Consider the following 22,130-nt stretch of genomic DNA (forward strand, 5'->3'; position numbering starts at 1 on the left):
TCACTAATGCTAATGCTGATGGGGGCTGCAATCACAGCCTGGTACTTTATGACCACCACAGTAGAGTGTCAGAAGTCGTTTGATCTATAGTAACTTCTTGAGGCTGTGGAGAATGTGTGAAAAGGTTCATTTGTAGTGGTCTTTATGAATGGTAGGTCTTATGTTGGATTGTCTATTGGGATTTTTCTTGATAGAGCAATTGGGGTTTTTAATCGTGCAATGTTGTAATTTCCAAAATACCACTTCTGCCCCTTTGGAAGGTGCCTAAACTAGCGAGTTTCAGAGTCTGCTGTCACAGAAAGATGCCACCAGAAATTGGCACTTCATAAAATTACAGAGTGCTGATGTCAGACTGAATTGTAGCATTTTATCTTGATAGGGCTTAAAGTTGATTTTGAATCTGGATCTGTCCTGTGGAATACCTGTATGGCAGTATGTATCATTGAGGCACATGTTGACAAGCCAGGGTCCTAGCAGTACTGCTTGGATAATATTTGGAAGGTGATTATCTTGAACTTCTCAGAACACAGAGGCTTAAGGATTAAGGCTTGAAATAAGTTGAAACCCCAACTGTACTTGTTGGATTCACAAAGTAATGGACAGAGACAATTTCCTGATAGAACCAGCAAACAATAGCTTCCATATCTTGTTGTTCAATGTATACTTTGTGCATCCTGGACTGTGCTGAAAAAAACACTTGAATGTTAACAACAACAACTTGCATTTATATAGCGTCCCAAGGCGCTTCACAGGAGCATTACCAAACAAAATTTGATACTGAGCCACATAAGGAGATATTAGGACAGGCTTGGTCAAAGAGGTAGGTTTTAAGGAGCGTCTTAAAGAAGGCTGAGAGAGGTAGAGAGGTTTAGGAAGGCAATTCCAGAGCTTACGGCCTAGGCAGTTAAAGGCACGGCCACCAATGGTGGAACGAAGAAAATCGGAGATGCAAAAGAGGCCACAATTGGTGGAGCGCAGAGATCTCGGAGGATTGTGGGGCTGGAGGAGGTTACAGAGATACGTTGGGGTGAGGCCGTAGAGGGATTTGAAAACAAGGATGAGAATTTTAAAATCGAGATGTTGCCAGACCGGGAACCAATGTAGGTCAGCGAGCACAGAGGTGATGGGTGAACGTGACTTGGTGTGAGTTAGGATGCGGGCAGTAGAGTTTAGGATGAGCTCATGTTTACGGAGGATGCAAGGTGGGAGACCGGCCAGGAGAGCATTGGAATAGTTGAGTCTAGAGGTAACAAAGACACGGATGAGGGTTTCAGCAGCAGATGAGCTGAGGCAGGGATGGATTTTCACTTTAAAATGAATGTAAATTTAATAGCCTTCCTCCGCAGTCTTCCTAAGGCAAGAAGAATGGGGGAGTAATTTCTGTTCAAAGTACTTCCACCTGTGTTTTAAAAAAAATTATAATAATATACCTTGCCAGTTCTAAAACTGGGAATACTGAGAGCTATCTTCAGGTCTCCTGTACTCTTCACAGTGACATCCCTCATGTTCATTCCCCTTTAAGCATTTGAAGATATCGGATGCCATTAATAACTATGTAGCTTCAGTATTTTTGTACCTTAATCTATAACTTATCTTTTGTTCCTCAGCTGTTGATCGATCTGTTTCATCAAGTCTATCTGATGCCAGAGATGCCTTGGTAAACGCTGTCGTAGATTCCTTATCTGCGTATCGTTCCACTGTTTCTAACCTCCAGCAGTCTGTATTAGTGGCTCCAAACTCCCTCAGGCTGTTTGCCCTTTATATTCTGGCTCTTCTGAAACAGGTACATCTAAAAAGTAATGACCATCTCACCTTGCATAATGACTGAAACTGTATTTACATAAATGGGGCTTATTCAAAATAAGCCTGAATCTTGTGTACATTTTTCCCTTCTAGCAGGAGCTTGCTGATGGTTAAAGATTAGAAACCAGTACATTGCACAGTGGTTCTATTATGTTTTAAAAATGCATAACTTGGTTCAGGACAGTTGCATCACATCAAGCCACTAACAATAGCTTTGAGCCCTACTGGTTTTAAATATTGTACAAAATCCTCCAGAGTATTTATTATTGTTAATTGCCATGACTGTTCCCTTAGATGCCCATTGTCACATCATGCCTCCTGAATTCTCTTAAAATATTTTAAGGACTCGCCCTCTCGTGCTATTGTGCTATTCAAGGACACTAAGAGCAGCAACTCTGGACCCCTAGACCACGTGCTTTGTGACAGGCACAGCGTACCAAGCTAATGGAGTTCTGGCTGACAATAAGGATGTTGTGAACTGTTTGCACACTTTCACTTTTCAAGATTGTAAATTTTTCTGAGTGAGTAGGTAAGGTAATTATTAATTTGTAGAGCACGACTAATAATATCTTGTATAATCCTTGTTCTTACAGAAAGCATTCAGAACTGGCGCCAGCACTCGATTGGACAAGCGGGTGTTTGCCATGTGTGAGATGAAGACTCAGCCATTAGTTCATCTGATGCTTAGGATTCATCCCAACTTGTACAGAATAGACAATCTGTCTGATGAGGTCAGCAAGATAGCATTACAAAACATTTTCACCGTAAAATTAATAGTTTTTTTAAAAATCCTTTTTTTAAAAAAAAGTAAGACTTTTGTAGACCTGGTATTGGTGGCAGGTGGTGGACCATTCTACAAGAGGAAGATTTTTAAAAAATTATCCCCTTGCCTCAGCGTCAGAACTAATTTCATCAGTGTTCTTTCCAGTGATGGGCAAAGAAAACAGTGGCCTTGGGGTGAAAATCATTTGACAGATACTTCCATATTTTGCCTAATGGTCCTTTCATCTCTGTAACATGGATTTATGCAAAGGCCAGACTGATGAGGTAAAATTCTACACTTGAATGGCAAATAAGGGTCTCAAATGAAGAAGAAAAGTACATTCGGACACAGTCAGCCTAGTTCCTAGGAAGCACAACTTGAAACTGTTCCTGCTCAGAGAGATGCTGAGGATAACTAGCAAGTGAGGCAGAAATGACCTACTCTTACAATAGTAGGGTACCTTGTTGGGCAATGTAAAGGGAGCTTTACCCCACATCTAACCTATTCTGTGTCTGGGAGGGAGAGATGAGATCTGTGTTCAAAATAGCCAGGTAAAGAGGACATCAAGCATCCAGAAATTAAAAGGGCCCACTTTTTTTCCTTTGTGGCCCCTGAGTGCTTTGTGTACCTGCTATAAATGTGGAGTTCTTATTTCAGTGCCGGTAACTCTTGCAATTATGAGTGTGTAAAGGACTGAACAGTGGCTATATCTCACTGATAATGTGGACGGCCAACTCTGTTATAGGGTTTGCCGTCCAGTCCACTAGTCCTACTTTACAACAGTGACTACACTTCAAAAGTACTTCATGGACTGTAAGGTGCTTTGAGACGTCCTGAGGTCATGAAAGGCGCTATATAAATGTAAGTGTTTTTAATCTGCCTGCTTTTTTGGGGGCTGCATTGAATAAAAGTGTAAGAGATGAGTTTTCTCTGTTGCCTACCAAATAGGACTATAGTATCCCATCAGTACAGAAGGAGGCCACACGGCCCATTGTGTCCATGCCAGCCGAAAAAGAGCTATCTAGCTTAGTCCCACTTTCCAGCACTTGGTCCATAGCCTTGTAGGTTACGGCACTTCAAGTGCACATCCAAGTACTTTTTAAATGAGTTGAGGGTTTCTGCCTCTACCACGCTTTCAGGCAGTGAATTCCTGACCCCCACCACCCTCTGGGTGAAAAGATTTCTCCTCAGCTCCCCTCTAAACCTTCTACCAATTACTTTAAATCTTTGCCCCCTGGTCACTGACCCCTCTGCTAAGGGAAATAGGTCCTTCCTATCCACTCTATCTAAGCCCCTCATAATTTTATATACCTCAGTTAAATCTCTCCTCAGCCTCCTTTGTTCCAAAGCAAACAACCCCAGCCTATCCAGTCTTTTCTCACAGCTAAAATTCTCCAGTCCTGGCAACATCCTCGTAAATCTCCTCTGTACCCTCTCTACTGCAATCACACCTTTCGTGTTACAGCTGTCCATTCTGTTTTAAGGGCATCCATGATTTTTTAAAAAAGCATTTTACTTAATGTTTTAGGTCAGCAGGGAATTATTAAATTAGCCAATTTTAGTATGTCTTCCACTTCAGTTTTCCTTTTTAAAAACTAATAAAATAAATTAATCTCTTTCCTTTTTTCCTGTATAAATTATGCACATTTTGTGTCGCATATTACTGCCTTGATAGAGCGTGTTCACAGTTTTGAGGTAGCGGTATTTGCTATTCTGCATCTAACAGAAACTGCTACTTCATAGTATACCTTGTTCATTCTTGCCAGGCCTATTTGTTTTGGTGCAGTTATGTTTATGTTAGATATCATGGTAAATTTATCTCTATACCCACAATTTTTTTTTATAAGGTCAAAATATGCTTTAGTCCAAAATTTGTCACTGATATGTTGTGAAGATGTTTACATTTTTCATTTTAACCTTGAAACTTGATATTCAGATAGTGCCAGCAGGGCACATTTTTTTTTGGAATTGTTGGTCTGTCTCCAACAGAGGAATTGTACTTGTCAGTTATAATTAAACATTTTGTGAGGCACAGGGTGTACCATTTATTTTACGTGTCCTATTTGCTGCGCCTTCAAAGTGTGCAGATTTGTACCTGCACCACGGTGAGTTTGAAAGCTCTACTGTTCCATTTAAGTCTGAGCACCAGGTTGGGGCACACACTTCCTGCGTATAGGTTCAGTTGTCTAGTCTTAGAGCCCCACGGCTCAGATTTGAAGGAAATTACAAGGAATATAATTTTTTTCTCCTTGTTTCATTGCTTTGCTAATGAATAATTGATTTTTTTCTGTATTTCTGGTAGGGTTCCATCACTGTCAGTGAGAAAACTATTCCTCAGCCACCTATTCTGCAACTTTCTGCAGAAAAACTGTCAAAGGAAGGTGCTTTCTTGATGGATTGTGGTTCTGTAAGTAGTTCATAATGAAAATGCTAGACTTGTGTGTAATTCTGTGTTTGGCAGTATTTTTATTGAAAAAGTATTGGAGTTCTGTTTTTAATATTTAGGGGGAAATTGGAGTATGAAATGAGGAGAGTCTTGTTCATTTATAGATATTCTAAGTGTTTTGTAGAAATTGGTCGTATATGCAGTTAAGTCTGCGTTCAAATCTAAATATTTTCATCATGAGTAAATCTATCAAACAGTAAAAGTCACCAGGGATACCTGCCCATCATGGGGCGTAAGATTAATGTCCTTTTTTTATCCCTGCCTGGTTGCACATACATTGCTCCTGAGGGGGTGAGAGCATTTTTCTGTTGATGGTGCTATAATCTGCTTTCAACTTGTAGGTGCAACCTATTTCAGTGAACAAGTTCCAGTGTCATATTAAATAGTATGATTTATGCAAAGTATAGTTTCTGAATTTACATCCGTTCTAGGAAGTCTGTTGGTGTGATGATTTTGCATCATGCAGGCTCTGCCAAAAGTTCCTGACATGATTTTAAAAATAGCCCATAGAGCTGACAGCCAAAAATGACTAGTATTGTCACCTAAGAGAGACTATCTCCGATGTGTTTTTGAAATTGCCACTGGTTGACAGTTTTAAGTGTCCATCAGGCAACGTCTTTTTATATCGCATGTTGGAAGGCTTCAAAATGCAATATTAAATAAAAATAGCTGTGTATTGCTACTTGGAGCTGTTAACCAGTGTTGATTTCAAAAATCTGGCTGGGCTGGTGAGAAACTGATCCAGTGCCAGCCCTACAAATGACAGTTCAATTTATGGTGGCGCCTATAAATGTTGAAAACTATATTGGATAAATTCCAAAAAAGACTGAAGAAGAAAACTAATTTTGTTCAAAGTCCCTTCACTAACCAAATAGCTCAGTCTAGTAGCTGACTATTACTTCGGGCATTGGTGCAGTAGAGTCTTAATTAGTCATATGATTTTTACATGTTAGACCTTTTGAATAATACCTTGGAAAAGCACCAGAAGAACAATTCATCTAGGGTTTAATAAGTTTCTGCAACCAGCTTATGCGACTTAGACATTGGTTAGTTCTCTAAAGTTGGGAAAAATATAGATATAATTCACTTGTCTGGAATGTAACTAAGCTTACATTGTCTACAAACAATCTAGTACTGGTCTGCAAGTCACAGATTGACTCTTGGTTCCATCGTCTTCCACTTACCATGAGAACAAATGGAATTTGACTGTGGATAATCATGGTGGTATAGTACCTTAAGACGTCCAGAAATCTGGGATGTCATGACTATGTGGTATTGTCCACATAACCTTTCCTTTCCAATTATATAAAGGCTGTCTCCCTAAGATGATTAGTTCTTTTCCTTCTCTTGTTCATGTTACAAGGTGATGTGTTTTTCTTTCCTAGGAAGGCATTTGTTTTTTTTCACTTCAATTTGGGTTGAGTTATAGTCTGAGAGGAACAACTTCACCAATGGATGGGTTTTTTTTTGCTTTTAGGCTATGTACCTTTGGATTGGCAAACACTGCAGCAACAACTTTATTAGTGAAGTGCTCGGATTTTCTAACTATGCTTCTATACCACAAAATATGGTAAGTTGATAGAGGTCTGAATAAGAATAAAATTAATGCATTGTTCTGTGTTTATTACTGTGTATTTCTTGCCCTCAAATAGTGGAAGAAATCAGTTAGCTGCTATATTCTTGAATAGTTTTAAAATATAACAACTGATGGTGTGAATACAGCTCTCGTTTATAATACATTTTCTAGAAGATTTTTAAGAGTTTTTATCTCCATCTTAAAGTGAGTTTATTTGGAATGGCTGAGCCAGTGAGCTTCTACCAATTCCATTCCTGGGCTAGCCTCTAGATGGTGTGAATGTGTGGCTTCAGTAACATTGGGCTGCGTCTATTTACAACCCTGTGTTGCAAATACACAAATTCGTTATTGTCGCCAAGAGGAAGTGGGAGGACAATGCTCATCCAACCCTTTGTCTGGAAAGTGTACTTTGATCCAGTCTGCCTTAGAGTAATTTAAGTTCTCTGCAATGTGTAATTTGATCCATTGTAAACAATTTTACAACACCAAGTTATAGTCCAACAATTTTATTTTTAATCCCACAAGCTTTTGGAGGCTTCCCCCTTCCTCAGGTGGTGTGGTCATTTCCATAATTTGAGCTGCAAGTTTGGTTTAGTGAGGTGCATTTCATTCAACGAGAACGGGTGAGGGTGACGTCATTGGAAGTGACATCACTAGCAGATCCGTAGCTCTTTATCATGCGCTGTGATGTCATTGGGTGGTCCAGTGCATGTGCAGGAGGACGTCACGGGTCGATCAAAAACCGGAAGTACCCACGTTGTCACTAATCTCTCCGTCAAACTAAACACTGTGGGAGAGAGCTGCGGTGACTGATGGGGCACTGTGTGTGAGTCATAGATTGTTTCAGGTTTATTGGGTAGAAAGTGGGGAGAAAGGGGGAATCACCTTTTACATTACAAAGTGAATAGTGACACTGTCCTAACCTACGGATTTGGGGCCGTCCGATGACATCACTTGCTGCGCTTCCACAGGGCATTCCGAGAAATCAACTTGCTGCCGTTCATACTCAAAACTGTGATGCAGATCCAACAGGGGAAACCGTGCTCCACTTCCCCATCAGGACCACGTTCTCCCTCTCTTTCCCCCCCCCCCACCCCCCCCCCCCCCCCCACTGCCTTAGACCCAGATCATGTTCCCGCCCCCTGTTTCTTCCTGCTTCCCATCCCCCCGCCCCTGCTTCCCACGCCCTGCCCCGCGCCCGTGCTTCCCGCGCTCTGCCCCGCGCCCGTGCTTCCCACGCCCTGCCCTGCCCCGCGCCCGTGCTTCCCGCGCCCTGCCCCGCGCCCGTGCTTCCCACGCTCGTGCCCTTTATTCAAAGAAGAGCAGGGGAGTTCTCCTCGCGTCCTGGTAAACATTTATCCCTCATCCAACACCTAAAACAGATGATCTGGTCACTTATTTCATTGCTGTTTCTGGGACCTTGCTGTGTGCAAATTGGCTGCCGCATTTCCTACATTACAAGAGTGATTACACTTCAAAAGTAAATTTGGCTGTAAAGTGCTATAGATTATATATTTTTTTCTTATCTTGTTTCTTCCTTTCTCTCACCTCCATAATACTGTTCCCTATTTTTGGGGGAAAAGACTCAGCTACCAGAATTGAATACAACTTTATCACAAAGAACAAGCAGTTTTGTTTCCTGGCTTCGAGACAGCAGACCGTTCTTATCGATTATTTACATTGTGAAGTAAGTATTTGGCACTTTGTTGATTCAGTTTTAATTTAAAGGGCATTTCAATATAGCAGTACAGAAAAACCAAATAGCTCACAAGATAGGTTCAGATGAAGAAAGCTCTTAGACCCATTTTACCTCTGTTCCAGAATGGCATTGTTGTCGTCTCTGCATTACAGCTTCCAGCTGTTTCAAATTAATCCAGTGTCCTAGATTTATCCAGAAGTCAATACCCCTAGGTCTTTTTCATTTTCCTCCTTAGAAAATTCTATCCAAACCGTGAAGTACGCATCCCTCCAATTTAGATCTTTGCCATTAATCAGCTTGGATACCAACCTATTGAGATGTCTTTGTAAGACTTTGGCTGCCTCCTCTTAATCCAGTCCTCCCTACTATGGTGTCATCTACAAATTTAACTAGGTTGCATTGAGACTGTGATTCCAGCTCATTTTATATATACCAGGAACTAAAATTATGTTTTTTGTTATTTACACCATTGCCAATAGTTATTTAGATGATAAACCAGTGACAGATTTGGCATTTCTTAATGTAGGTACTTGTAAAATACATGTGCAACACTGGACTATAACTGTTGTATATTTGCAAATGTAAATATTGTTTTTTAGTTGCCTCTCGAATTGTGATAATTGTAGAGTTCAATACCCTGAATGTTTGTTACATGGTGTTATTAAATATCAACAGGGATGATGGTCCTTTCAAAGCAAACTTTTTCCAGAAGTTGGTGGAGGACAGAACAGAATCTGCGTTGTCATATTATGAATTTCTTCTTCACATTCAGCAGCAAATCTCCAAGTAAAAATTATAGTTTGTGAGTTGGAACTGATCAGTGATTTTCTTGGTTTTGGGGAGATGGGGCAGTACTGTCATCTGAAGCAGACATTCGTTTACCTTGGAGGATGGATTTTGTGTTGAGGTACAATATGAGGTGGATATCTTCAACAGTGTTTCAGTCCTGATAAAGGTTTTTATACTGATGGTAGGAATAGGAAAAGCTGGTCAATAAAACTTCCAACCTTGCAGAATAAATTCTTGAAGTTACTACACTGTAATGTGTAATTCTGCTCTGCAATACAGTGAGATGATAATGCCATTGTACTGTTGGAATTCTAATAATGGCGTTAAAGAATGGGCTTGAATGTTTTATTCTAGATAGAGCAGGAGCATAGAGGCCTTGTTACTTAATACAAATAGAATAGATTTATTTATTACCATGTACAAGCCCTGTTTCTTCTATAAAATTTTGTTAACATTTTTGATCTAATTTTCCTGTGTGTAATGTATCAGTGTACATGTTGATTTTTCACTGGTATTGGCAGTGGGTAGAGGTGATGCTTATACAGGTAGGAATTTTTACTGGATTGTTATCAAATACAGTCCGCATTAAAGTACAAGCCAAGATCACTTGCAGGGCTGTTGAATGTGGTTTAGAGAATGCACATTATAAAATTCAATGTGTACATAGAAAATTTAACCAACTTTGTAAAGTAATGTACAAAAAAAGTATCAACCTAACTAGGTTCTATTAAAAGTGAAAGAGTAAACTGTATGCAACAGTGTTGAATGTTTTGTGATCAAATTCCTCCTGCCCCACGCGGGCCATTTGAGACGAGAGAGGATCTGAATGCAGGTATTCTGTGCCATCTTCCAGTTCAACTGGCAAAGACTACCATATTTTTTTAAAAGAAAATTCAAATTATTTTTCTTTGTAATTTTGTTTTGCATCTTTTGTGTGGAATTAATTTCTGACCAGCTATTGATTAAAAGAGCTCTGTCGGATTTTTTTTTTGTTGGTGCATCTAAGTATGCTTGTTTATCTTTCATATCATACTTGTCTGACTAGAGCTGATGTAATGGATAGGCCATTTTAAATGTACATCCTCATGCAATATACATCCCATGTCTATGGTTGGTTAAACTCTAGGGGAAGCAAAAAGCTTGAATGTGTGCAACAGCTCTTAGCTGAATAAATGTACCGGATATAAAGGGAGGTTTAGAACACTGACATGCTAATAAATAACTTCCTGAACTTTAACAAACTGTAACTTCTGTTGTTTTCTGCTACCTATAACACTCAAAATATCAAGTACAGCATCCATCCAGTATATAATGATTATTAGGAAAAGCTAACAAAGTGCACGAATGAAATAACCTTCTAATTGTTCCACACGATGAGTGAAACAGTAACAAAAGGGCATCGTATGGTGAGCAAGTCTAAAAAGGAAGGATCTTATGATAACCCAAACCCCTATCTCCAGTGGTCAAACTGAGTAGCAGTCAAGCTTAATCTGTCTATACTTAGAGAGAATCTTGGTGAGAAGTGAATAAGGGAAATTACAAGAGGTGTGAGTTCAAGGCCTAGGTATTTAGTCGATGTTTCGTTGGAAGCAATGTGTTGAATGAGCATGAGAGGGTGGCCATTAATGGAGCTTGAGTTGCCCGGGATTGGACTGTGTAGGGGGATGAAGTGCACCAATACGGTCAAGATAAAGACCTGTGATTGATAATGGAAAAAAATAATTAAACCCATGGCTTGTATTTGGTCAAAATAAAGTCTATAAAAATTGAATAAATATTTATTTTTTGTCTGCATCATTTACACGTTATCCAATATGTTCCTGTATCTCCTACTTTTATATGGTAATACTTATGTTGCCCTTTTGTTCAGTTGCAGGTTATTTTAATTGATTGGTTTTACTAGATATTTCTCAATAATTAAATTCTTTCAAAGACATTTGGAATCAATGTCAGGCTTCAAACATATCTCTGAAGTGGGTTGACCACCATTTGGTGGTGCCCACCAGAGGAGTTCACTCTGACGCAAGAAAGCCATTTGTTTTTAAAAATAACAATGACAATTATGCAGCATGAAATAAATGCTGCATAATTCAGCTGCATCGGATAGTGAATTGCTTTTGGACTGCAATGATCATCTTGTAGGCAAACACAGCAGTCGTTCTGCACCTGTAGCATCCTACAAACCAAAATAACATGAACGACCAGTTAATCTTTTAGTGGTGTTTGTTGAGAGAAGAAAGTTGGCCAGGACACCAGGAAAATTCCTCACTCTGCTTTCTATAGTTCCATATGAAATTTAACATCCACCTGAACAGTCAGGATCTCAGTTTAACATCTCATCCAAAGGACAACACCTCTGACAAAGCAACGCTCACTCAGTACAGCATTGGTATTTCTGCCTAGTTTATAGGTTCAAGTCCTGGGTAGTTCTGGATCATTATCCAACCCAGTCTACTTTATCTCTGGAGATACTTCAAGATCACCCATAATCTAAATGAGAAAAGTTCTTGCATAGGCCAACGTGCTGTGAAGAGATGGATAGTGGCAGCGAGAAGCAAAATGAGCAACACAAACAATGCCACCTCCTATATTGTGGAGATTTTTAGTTTTGGAAATTATGCGCATGGGGTTGTATAAAGTACTTCCCTTTCAGATTTAAACATAAAGGGCTACAAATTCCTGTCAAGTCTTAACACCAGTAGATTCTTGGCAGGGTGGGACTTAAACCTGTAGCTTGGTCTCACCTCGACCCTGTCTCAAATCCTGGAGTCGGGTATTTACGTATTATGGGCAGATACCAGCACCATTTTCAGCACTACTGGAGCAGTTACCATGAGTTGGGAGAGTGGGGGGGTTTGCTTTACGAGAAAGTGACTGTTTAAAGAATGCTGTGCTCCACTACTGCCAGGGTCCAGTCCTGTCAGGCTAGTACTCCTACCTCATGCAGGCTTACATTACAATGGAGGCAGAATTTTAGGTAGAAGTTGCATGCCATCAGTCCTGCTTTTTCACTTAAATACAGACAGAAGAGGTGGATGCAAAACGTGCCTGTCCCTTCTGGCACAAGTTTAAAACGCAAGTAAAGGGACACCCTAAATTCTTTCCCTGCTTGTCCAAATAACGATGGCTTTATCTTGCTAGGGCCCCAGGAATTTTGGAGCCAAGATACTTAGATAAATTTTATGTATATTTATGTATATACCTATTTGATCTCCCGTGCTTCTCCTGAGTTGTCCAGGACTTGGATGCAATTCTGATGTTTACCAAGATCCCATTCAACATAAATATGACAGCAGTTTTCCCATTGCTGTAATACAGCAAATTTACTTAAGTAATATATCACAAAGTAAAAATAGAATCATAGAATGATACAGCACAGAAGGCCCATCGTGCCTGTGCTGGCTCTTTGAAAGAGCTATCCAATTAGTCCCATTGCCTATATCTTTTTCCATAGCCCTGCAACTTTTTCCCCTTAAAGTATTTATCCAATTCCCTTTTGAAAGTTATTATTGAATCTGCTTCCATCACCCTTTCAGGCAGTGCATTCCAGATCATAACAACTCACTGCGTAAACAAATTCCTCATGTCGCCAATTACCTTAAATCTATCCTCTGGTTACCGACCCTTCTGCCACTGGAAACGGTTTCTCCTTATTTACTTTATCAAAACCGTTCATGATTTTGAACACCTCTATTAAATCTCCTCTTAACCTTCTCTGCTGTAATGGGAGCAATCCTAGCTTCTCCAGTCTCTCTACATAGCTGAAGTCCCTCAGCCCTGGTACCATTCTAGTAAATCTCTTCTGCACTGTCTCTAAGGCCTTGACATTCTTCCTAAAGTGCGGTGCCCAACCAAAATGTATCATTTCACACTTCTCTGCATTAAATATGTCATATTTGAAATTATGCCCTGTAAATCCAAGTCCAGGTCATTAATATATATCAAAAAGAGCAGTGCTCCAAATACCGACCCCTGGGGGACACCACTGAATACTTCCCTCCAGTCTCAAAAATAACCGTTCACCACTACCCTCTGCTTTCTGTCCATTAGCCAATTTTGTACTCACGCTGCCACTGTCCCTTTAATCCCATGGGCTTTAATTTTGTTTACAAATCTATTAAGTGGTACTTTGTCAAACACCTTTTGAAAATCCACATACACATCAACTGCACTACCCTCATCAACCTTCTCCGTTACTTCATCAAAGAACTCAATTAAGTTAGTCAAACATGATGTGCCTTCAACAAATCTGTGCTGATTTTCATTTATTAGCCTATAATTTTCCAAGTGCCAATTAATTTTGTCCCAGATAATTATATCCAAAAGTTTCCCTCCATCGATGTTAGGATGACTAACTTGTAATTGCCAGGTTTATCCCTCTTCCCCTTTTTTGAACATTTGCAATCCTCCAGTACTCCGGCACCACTCCCATATCTAAGGAGGATTGTAAGATTGTGGCCAGACCTCTACAATTTCCACCCTTACTTCCCTTAGTAACCTAGGATGCATCTCATCCGGACCAGGTGACGTTTCTACTTTTGTATACTGCCAACCTTTTAAGTACCTCCTGTTTATTGATTTTTATCCTATCCAATATCACTACTACTTCCTCCTTTACTGCTACAATGACAGCATCCTCTTCTCTAGTGAAGACGGATGTAATGTATTCATTTAGTACTCAGCCATGCCCTCTACCTCCACAAGATGATCTTTTTGGTCCCTAATCGGCCTCACCTTTCCTTTGACCACCTTTTACTATTTGGGTTCCCTTTTATGTTAGCTGCTAATTTATTCTCATTCTCTTTGCCCTTCTTATTCCCTTCTTTAGATCGCCTCAGTACTTTCTATATTCAGCTTACTGAGAAAATCACCAATACATTTGTAATTCAACATACCTACTATACATTTCTTGTTTAAGATGCAAGTAATTTTGTCCTTCCGATCCCAAAACTTTATTGCCAGTTATTTACAGTATAACTTTTTTTCTCCATCTCCCATAATGGATTTCTGCTATTTGATTAAGATGCTTATACTTTAATTAATTCTTCTTCCAAAATCATCTCATGCACCAGCAGTTGTGAGGGTATTGGACGGCTTGCCTAGGAGTTACCGCAACATGTCTGAGACTACAGAGGAATTCCATTCCAGCAGGTACGTCCTTCTAACCAGTGGCATCAGCAGTCTGCAATCTACCATGGAACATATGGTCACCTCTGTGGATGCTACAACCAGGTCCTCCCCACAGGTGTCTGCGTCACCAACTCTGGCGGCTTTGATGGAAGCTCAGACTGGTGCAATTCAGGTTCTGGGCTTCTCAATCTCCACCGGCTTCAAAAGGTCGATAAATCACATTGATACGGGATTCCAAAGTGTCCCTGATCTCCTATGGTCTGCTTTCCCGTAGATCACTAGGAATGAGGTTCTACAAGTCCATGGGAGTGGCAGTGGCTCAATGGGAGTAGCACATGCTGCCCATTCTCAGGATTACAGCACGTCTGCTCCAGCTGAGATGGCACAGTCTCCAGCTGATCTATCAAGGCCCCAAATTGCTAGAGGTCACCAATCACGAGCACCAGGGGATCTTCATCTGAGCATCAGCAGACTTCCACCAGCCCTGCTGAAGTAACTGGGGGAGCACTTTGTAGAAGCAGTAGGTTAGGTAACATGGTAACACTTAAGAGCATGTTGGAGTAACACGTGAAATTATTCTGTAATGCCAGCCTGAAGGCATTAAAAATTATAAAAGCTGAACAGTGCACGTTTGTCCAATAAAGTATTCATCCAGCAATGACAGGTGGCATCTGTGCAGATGGTGGTCAGAGAATGAGGTTTTTTTTTTGCCATGTGCAGGGGTGATGTGAGGAACTTGGTTGTGATTGTTCTTTTGCTGGAAGCGATGGTCTATGAACTGCTGCTTAATAACCTTGGCTGTTTGCTGTGCAGGCCTTGCAGTAGCTTCTCCTGCATCCTCTTGTTCCTGAGGCTCTTATTCCTCTAATGATGACTCCTCCTCAGCTACTGATGGCTCAAAGTCTTGTCCCCGTTGTAAGGCCAGTGTTTATTCAGGACCTAGCAAATCATAGAATCATAGAATCATAGAAGTTACAACATGGAAACAGGCCCTTCGGCCCAACATGTCCATGTCGCCCAGTTTATACCACTAAGCTAGTCCCAATTGCCTGCACTTGGCCCATATCCCTCGATACCCATCTTCCCCATGTAACTGTCCAAATGCTTTTTAAAAGACAAAATTGTACCCGCCTCTACTACTGCCTCTGGCAGCTCGTTCCAGACACTCACCACCCTTTGAGTGAAAAAATTGCCCCTCTGGACCCTTTTGTATCTCTCCCCTCTCACCTTAAATCTGTGCCCCCTCGTTATAGACTCCCCTACCTTTGGGAAAAGATTTTGACTATCGACCTTATCTATGCCCCTCATTATTTTATAGACTTCTATAAGATCACCCCTTACCCTCCTACTCTCCAGGGAATAAAGTCCCAGTCTGTCTAACCTCTCCCTGTAAGTCAAACCATCAAGTCCCGGTAGCATCCTAGTAAATCTTTTCTGCACTCTTTCTAGTTTAATAATATCCTTTCTATAATAGGGTGACCAGAACTGTACACAGTACTCCAAGTGTGGCCTCACCAATGCCCTGTACAACTTCAACAAGACATCCCAACTCCTGCATTCAATGTTCTGACCAATGAAACCAAGCATGCTGAATGCCTTCTTCACCACCCTATCCACCTGTGACTCCACTTTCAAGGAGCTATGAATCTGTACTCCTAGATCTCTTTGTTCTATAACTCTCCCCAACGCCCTACCATTAACGGAGTAGGTCCTGGCCCGATTCGATCTACCAAAATGCATCACCTCACATTTATCTAAATTAAACTCCATCTGCCATTCATCGGCCCACTGGCCCAATTTATCAAGATCCCGTTGCAATCCTAGATAACCTTCTTCACTGTCCACAATGCCACCAATCTTGGTGTCATCTGCAAACTTACTAACCATGCCTCCTAAATTCTCATCCAAATCATTAATATAAATAACAAATAACAGCGGACCCAGCACCGATCCCTGAGGCACACCGCTGGACACAGGCATCCAGTTTGAAAAACAACCCTCGACAACCACCCTCTGTCTTCTGTCGTCAAGCCAATTTTGTATCCAATTGGCTACCTCACCTTGGATCCCATGAGATTTAACCTTATGTAACAACCTACCATGCAGTACCTTGTCAAATGCTTTGCTGAAGTCCATGTAGACCACGTCTACTGCACAGCCCTCATCTATCTTCTTGGTTACCCCTTCAAAAAACTCAATCAAATTCGTGAGACATGATTTTCCTCTCACAAAACCATGCTGACTGTTCCTAATTAGTCCCTGCCTCTCCAAATGCCTGTAGATTCTGTCCCTCAGAATACCCTCTAACAACTTACCCACTACAGATGTCAGGCTCACTGGTCTGTAGTTCCCAGGCTTTTCCCTGCCGCCCTTCTTAAACAAAGGCACAACATTTGCTACCCTCCAATCTTCAGGCACCTCACCTGTAGCGGTGGATGATTCAAATATCTCTGCTAGGGGACCCGCAATTTCCTCCCTAACCTCCCATAACGTCCTGGGATACATTTCATCAGGTCCCGGAGATTTATCTACCTTGATGCGCGTTAAGACGCTCCCTCCGCTCGGCTCGGCTCCTCTCAGCTGTTCTCAGCGCTCTGAAATCCCGCCTTTTATCGGACGCTCCCTCCGCTCGGCTCGGCTCCTCTCAGCTGTTCTCAGCGCTCTGAAATCCCGCCTTTTATCGGACGCTCCCTCCGCTCGGCTCGGCTCCTCTCAGCGCTCTGAAATCCCGCCTTTTATCGGACGCTCCCTCCGCTTGGCTCGGCTCCTCTCAGCTGTTCTCAGCGCTCTGAAATCCCGCCTTTTATCGGACGCTCCCTCCGCTCGGCTTGATGGGGTTGGTATTGATGATAGCCCCTAGATTTCTCCAGGCACCTGAATCGCTGTTTCAGCACATCAGTAGCTTGCTCTATTGCTGCCATGATACTCCCGTGGCTATCATTGTACCGCCTTTCAGCTGGGGTTTGTGGGTGCTGGACGGGTGTCATCAGCCACGGCATTAACAGGGAGGCCTTGTCCCATAATAGCCACCCTTGGACTTGCTGCTCTTGACCAACAAATGGAGGTGTGTTGAACTGATGCAGGATGAACGCATCATAGCTGCTACCAGGGCCTCTTTCTGTTGTACATCATACCCGAGTACAGAGAAGGCAGGCTGATAACCTGCTCTGAGGGTGCTTCGACTCTTTGCACAATAATTTAGCTGAGTTGGGGAACTCATAACATAGGAAATCATCCACATCTTGCCAATCTGTTGATACACTGACATATTGCACCACTAGTCTGCCCCCACCTACTGCATTTTTGAATGAGTTTGTATAATTTCTGTCAGTTTGTGGGATAAATTCAAATCTTACATTTGTTCACACGCCTGCTGCCTTCCTCCTGAACTACCCCAAGGTTCACAAACCTGTATTCAAACGCCTTCAGCTACCAACGTCTTACGCGGTCAAGATGATTTTTTAGTATGTCACGTTCTTGCTCACATAGGGGAGGGAAAATAATTACTTTCCAGAATGTGGGATGGGAGGTGACGGATGTAATTGCTGTGCGAACTAGCAAATTACTGATCAGAGAACAATGGAAGACTTTTTCCCAGAAAAGGTAGGTAGGAAAAAAGTTACATCTCATGTATGTGAAAGGATTTACTTTGTGTATGTGTGTGGGTGAGCCAACAATCTGGGGATCCAGTCTCATAATTAGATTGTCAATTAACATCACTTAGCAGAATCTACAGTAGTTGCATTAATTTCTACAGGGACTTAAAGGAAGGCATTTTGCTATATGAATATAAGGAATTTAATCATACCATGGACCTGTCCTGTCTTTTGTCAATTGAAGGGGGGGGTGGTGAGAATAGTTTTATAGTTGTCAAAAGATTGGTTCCAAAGGCCTAAAATGGACAGAAAGAAAAGCATTAGAGCCTACAATAATTCAAGATTCAGCTCACAATATTTTGTACTGATTATATTTTGAGACGTTTATGGGTGTACTTTGATTTATGCTGAACAGTTGCCCCAAAACATGTGTGTGTCCTGTCATAGGTATTGTTAGACTGATTTTGAGGTTCCTTATTAGTAAAATTATGTAGATTGAATTTGAAACTATGACTTTGAAATTTCTTGCTGGAGTAATCTTTCTGACTTATAGGGCTTCATTTTAGCACCCGCTATCAGGTGCGTTCCTGCGGGGGGGGCTCCGAAAATCGGGAATCCTGGAGCGGGTCCGGAACCCAGCTCCAACCCGCCCACTTCTGGGTTCCCCACAGACGCGCCGGCGTGCGCGCGCAGCCCCCACAGGTGGGAATCCCGCAGGCAATTAAAGCCAGCGGGATGCCACTTAAAAGTATTTACGTAGGTATTTCAGGTCATTAACTTAACTGATTAAGTGAATATGTGAGGAGGGGTGGGATTTTATAGACAACTGGGACTGTTTACCATACTGGGGGAAACACTCCCAGTTGAAATGGACGTGTTGCAGCTATCAGCCTGTGGCAGCTGCAAAGGCCCATTCGACAGGTAGGGGGCGGGGGGGGGGGGGGGGGGAGAGACCCTCACCCATTGCAGGAGGCCACTCTGTCACTTGGGACAAAGTTTGGCCTCCACCACTCTCCTCCTGACAAGAAAATTCACCCTTGCACACTTACCCCGGTGTCCAGACACATGTACCTACCTTGCGGACCCCCTCAAATGTCCATCTTCCGGATGGGGGCCGCCGTAGCTGCAGTCATGACCTCCTCGGAGGGCGAACAGCATCACCAGCCTCGACATCCACGCCGTCCACCTCTGACACGTGGAGCTCCACAACAGAGTGCTGTGACACATCCACCTGCACAGCAGGAGGGAGGGCAACTGCAGAGAGAGATGCGTCGCAGAGGGCACTACCCTCGCCACAGGGTCCACAGACCGAGGCTCAGCTTCCGGGACCTCTCTGAGCAGCAGTGCACACGGAGGCTCAGAGTCACTCGACATGTAGTCATGGACATCTGCAGCCTCCTTCATGCTGAGCTGCTCCTGGCTGGCCCGAGCACCATCTTCTTACCTGTCGCTGTCAAAGTCACCACTGCCCTCAACAACATCTCCTCCGCATCCTTCCAGGGTGCCACCGGGGACATCGCGACGTCTCCAAAAAAGAGCCCTGCAAATACACCTACACCACTCTGCAGTGACACAATGGGTGTCATCAGTTGTGGGTCTTCATTGTGATCCTCAGGAAAGGGCATTATTGCACAAACCAGACAAGATTCGCAAAGATGTGGCAGTAGTGGTGCCAATATAATATGTAATGTGAGTTGGTCAGAAATTCAATATAAGTAAAAACCATGACAAACCCTCAAACACCCTTGTGCATCCCCTTCATGCTCACGACAAGTTTGCCGACTGCACATATGTGATGCATGCCGTGTGGTGCAGCACAGGTACTGGCAGGTTGAGTGAGGCTGACTGTGAAAGAGATGCACGAGAGGGTGAGTATGAGATAGAGCCATGAGATTGTATGAGGATTGGGTTGAGTGGTAGTGGTGGGATGAGTACTGGCGAGGTGAGTAAGTGCAGGTAAGATGAGGATGAGCTTTGAGTGGGTATGAGGGGTGATGTGACAGAGTAGTCTTGGCAGTGCAGAAAGAGATATGGGGTGGGGGCGGTGATGTGGCAGATGGAGTGTAGGGGAATGAGTAAGTGTACTCACTTTGGCTGACCTACTTAGGTCATTGGAGCGCCTCCTGCACTGTATGCAGGTGGGCGATATGTTGGTGGTGCAGGTGACCTCCTCTGCCACCTCGAGCCAGGCTTTCCTGGTGGCAGAGGCAGGCCGCTTCCTCCCACCCGCCGGGGGGAAGATCTCTGTCCTGCCCCTCCTCCTCACCCCATCTAATGATACCTGGAGTGAGGCATCATTAAACTGGGAGCAGCCTTCCCCCGGGCTGCTCCATGCTGTAATTTTTTCTATTTGTTGCAGCATCTGTCAGTGGAGGACTGCCCCTTTAAATAGAGCTCCTCCAGCTGACAGAGCTTACTGCGCGTGCGCAATCTGCCCGACGCGCAGATCAGCAGTGGGGAACCCGGAAGACTAGGTAAGTGGATGCAATTAGGCTGCAATCGCGTGGGGGCAGACTAATTTCACCGGGAGCATTACCCACGCGCCCAATAGCCCCCCCGCCGCGAACCCGCAGCCCTGGTAACATCGAGCCCATAAAGTGTATAATTTCAGAAGTTCTAAACCATCACAATTTACTTCTGCTTTGCGTTACTGGTAACTTTTGCTGGAGCTTGTTCAAATCTCTGTTATAGAATCATGGGCCCCGATTTTAACTATTAACATGAGTTAATATAACATGAGTATCTTATCCCCTCTGATCCCACTTCCTTCCCGTCGTGTCCCTATATTTACCTGCTCTTTTGAACTGGACACCCACAGGCAGGAAGCGGGCTCCTGTTTTAAATATGCAGATTGAGTCCAATGATGTCATTAGGACCCGATCTGCAATTTCAACCAGAGGCCTGGGGGAGGGGGACGGGGGGGCAGTGGGCGATGGGCAGTGTCGGCTCCCCCATCAGGCAAACCAGCCGGGAGCCGAATCTTGGGCCAGAAGAGGCTCAGAAGGTAAGTTTTAAAGTTGTGATCCAGGAAGGACAGGAGTGCTCCTCCGGACCGCAAAAGGAAGCCTTGGGCCTGCCTTGTGCCAGGCTACCCCCCTCCCCCCCAATCATTTCCATAAGCTTGTCCCCCTCCCAATCCCTTCCACACGCTTCTTCCCCTTCCCGATCATGCCAACGTCCTTCTCCCTCCCTATCGTACCGACATCCTTCTCCCCTTCCCAATCCCGTCTACAGCCTTGCCCCCCACCCCCCCAACTGCCAGGGACCGTTCCCAGGAGTACAGTACATAAGTACAACTTTTCTTTGTGCAAAAATATATAAATATTGAATATGCTACCCTTCCCCACATCAGAGGATCATCCTGCTTGACTTAAACAAAATAACTTAGCAATTCTCCTCTGAGCCGGTCCAACTCTTGTCCATGCAGTTCTCTGTTTAAAACCTGACTGACTGCTTGTGTCTCTGTCTTTATTTTTATCTCTCTGTGTTCACAGGCAGAGGGCAGGCTTGTCAGAAATCCCTGCTGAGTGCACAGGACCAGAGACTTCCCAACACAATGGTTGTGAGGTGTTTACCGATAATCAAAACAGGCTAACAAATTCTTGTTGCTTACAGACTTTGGGGAAAACAACTTCAATGTCTAGTCCATTAACTTATTAACCACCTTTTGTTCAAGTATTTTTTCCCTAAATTTATGAAAATACACTTTGCTTTAAGAATCCCACATTTAAAAGTAACTCTTTTTCAAAAACCTTTCTGTGGAAAAATTGTCAAAAATCCCAAATATGACAATTGTATATTAAGAGTTTTTTGTATATTTGTATATTTGAAAGAGCAGGGGAATGGGACTAATTGGATAGCTCTTTCAAAGACCGGCACAGGCACGATGGGCCGAATGGCTGCCTCCTGTGCTGTACCTACTATGATATCACACTTCCTGTCTATTTCACTTTTTTTTGTGTAAAACTACTTCCAACACATCTATTTGTCACGGCTATGTTTTGCTCCTCTTTTTAATTGTTTCAAACATTTCTTTTGAACTTTTTAGCAGCTTTTTAAAATATGATTTCTTCTCATTCGCCTACCTCCTCATTAATCATTCTAACCCCATCTCGCAACTGACACGACCAGTTCAAACATTACAATATTTTCTGTAAGCGTTCTGATACAATCTTCAATTTTTTTTTAGTTTAGTGTAATTATTCTTTTTTCTTCTTGTTTATCTGCATTTTCATTTGCCTGCTTTGCCTTTAACAAATCTGTGCTGGTTTTCCCTAATCAATCTACCCTCGTCCAAGTGACTGTTAATTCTGTCCCGGATTATCGTT

At 42.7% G+C, this 22,130-nt stretch overlaps 1 protein-coding gene across 4 annotated transcripts in view; it reads left to right on the forward strand.

Moving 5' to 3' along the window:
- Positions 1-10,853, forward strand: part of LOC137326411 (protein transport protein Sec24B-like) — a 93,053-nt gene extending 82,200 nt beyond the window's left edge. For all 4 annotated transcript variants that reach the window (XM_067991468.1, XM_067991495.1, XM_067991477.1 and 1 more), the window contains 6 exons: positions 1,608-1,783; positions 2,397-2,534; positions 4,869-4,973; positions 6,490-6,582; positions 8,172-8,275; positions 8,963-10,853. In XM_067991468.1, the coding sequence (XP_067847569.1) occupies positions 1,608-1,783; positions 2,397-2,534; positions 4,869-4,973; positions 6,490-6,582; positions 8,172-8,275; positions 8,963-9,077 (731 nt within the window). In that variant the 3' untranslated portion in view covers positions 9,078-10,853. The remainder of the gene's footprint in view (positions 1-1,607; positions 1,784-2,396; positions 2,535-4,868; positions 4,974-6,489; positions 6,583-8,171; positions 8,276-8,962) is intronic.
- Positions 10,854-22,130: the final 11,277 nt, after the last annotated feature.

Source organism: Heptranchias perlo, chromosome 1 (assembly GCF_035084215.1).
Source record: "Heptranchias perlo isolate sHepPer1 chromosome 1, sHepPer1.hap1, whole genome shotgun sequence".
NCBI classification, from domain to species: Eukaryota; Metazoa; Chordata; class Chondrichthyes; order Hexanchiformes; family Hexanchidae; genus Heptranchias; species Heptranchias perlo.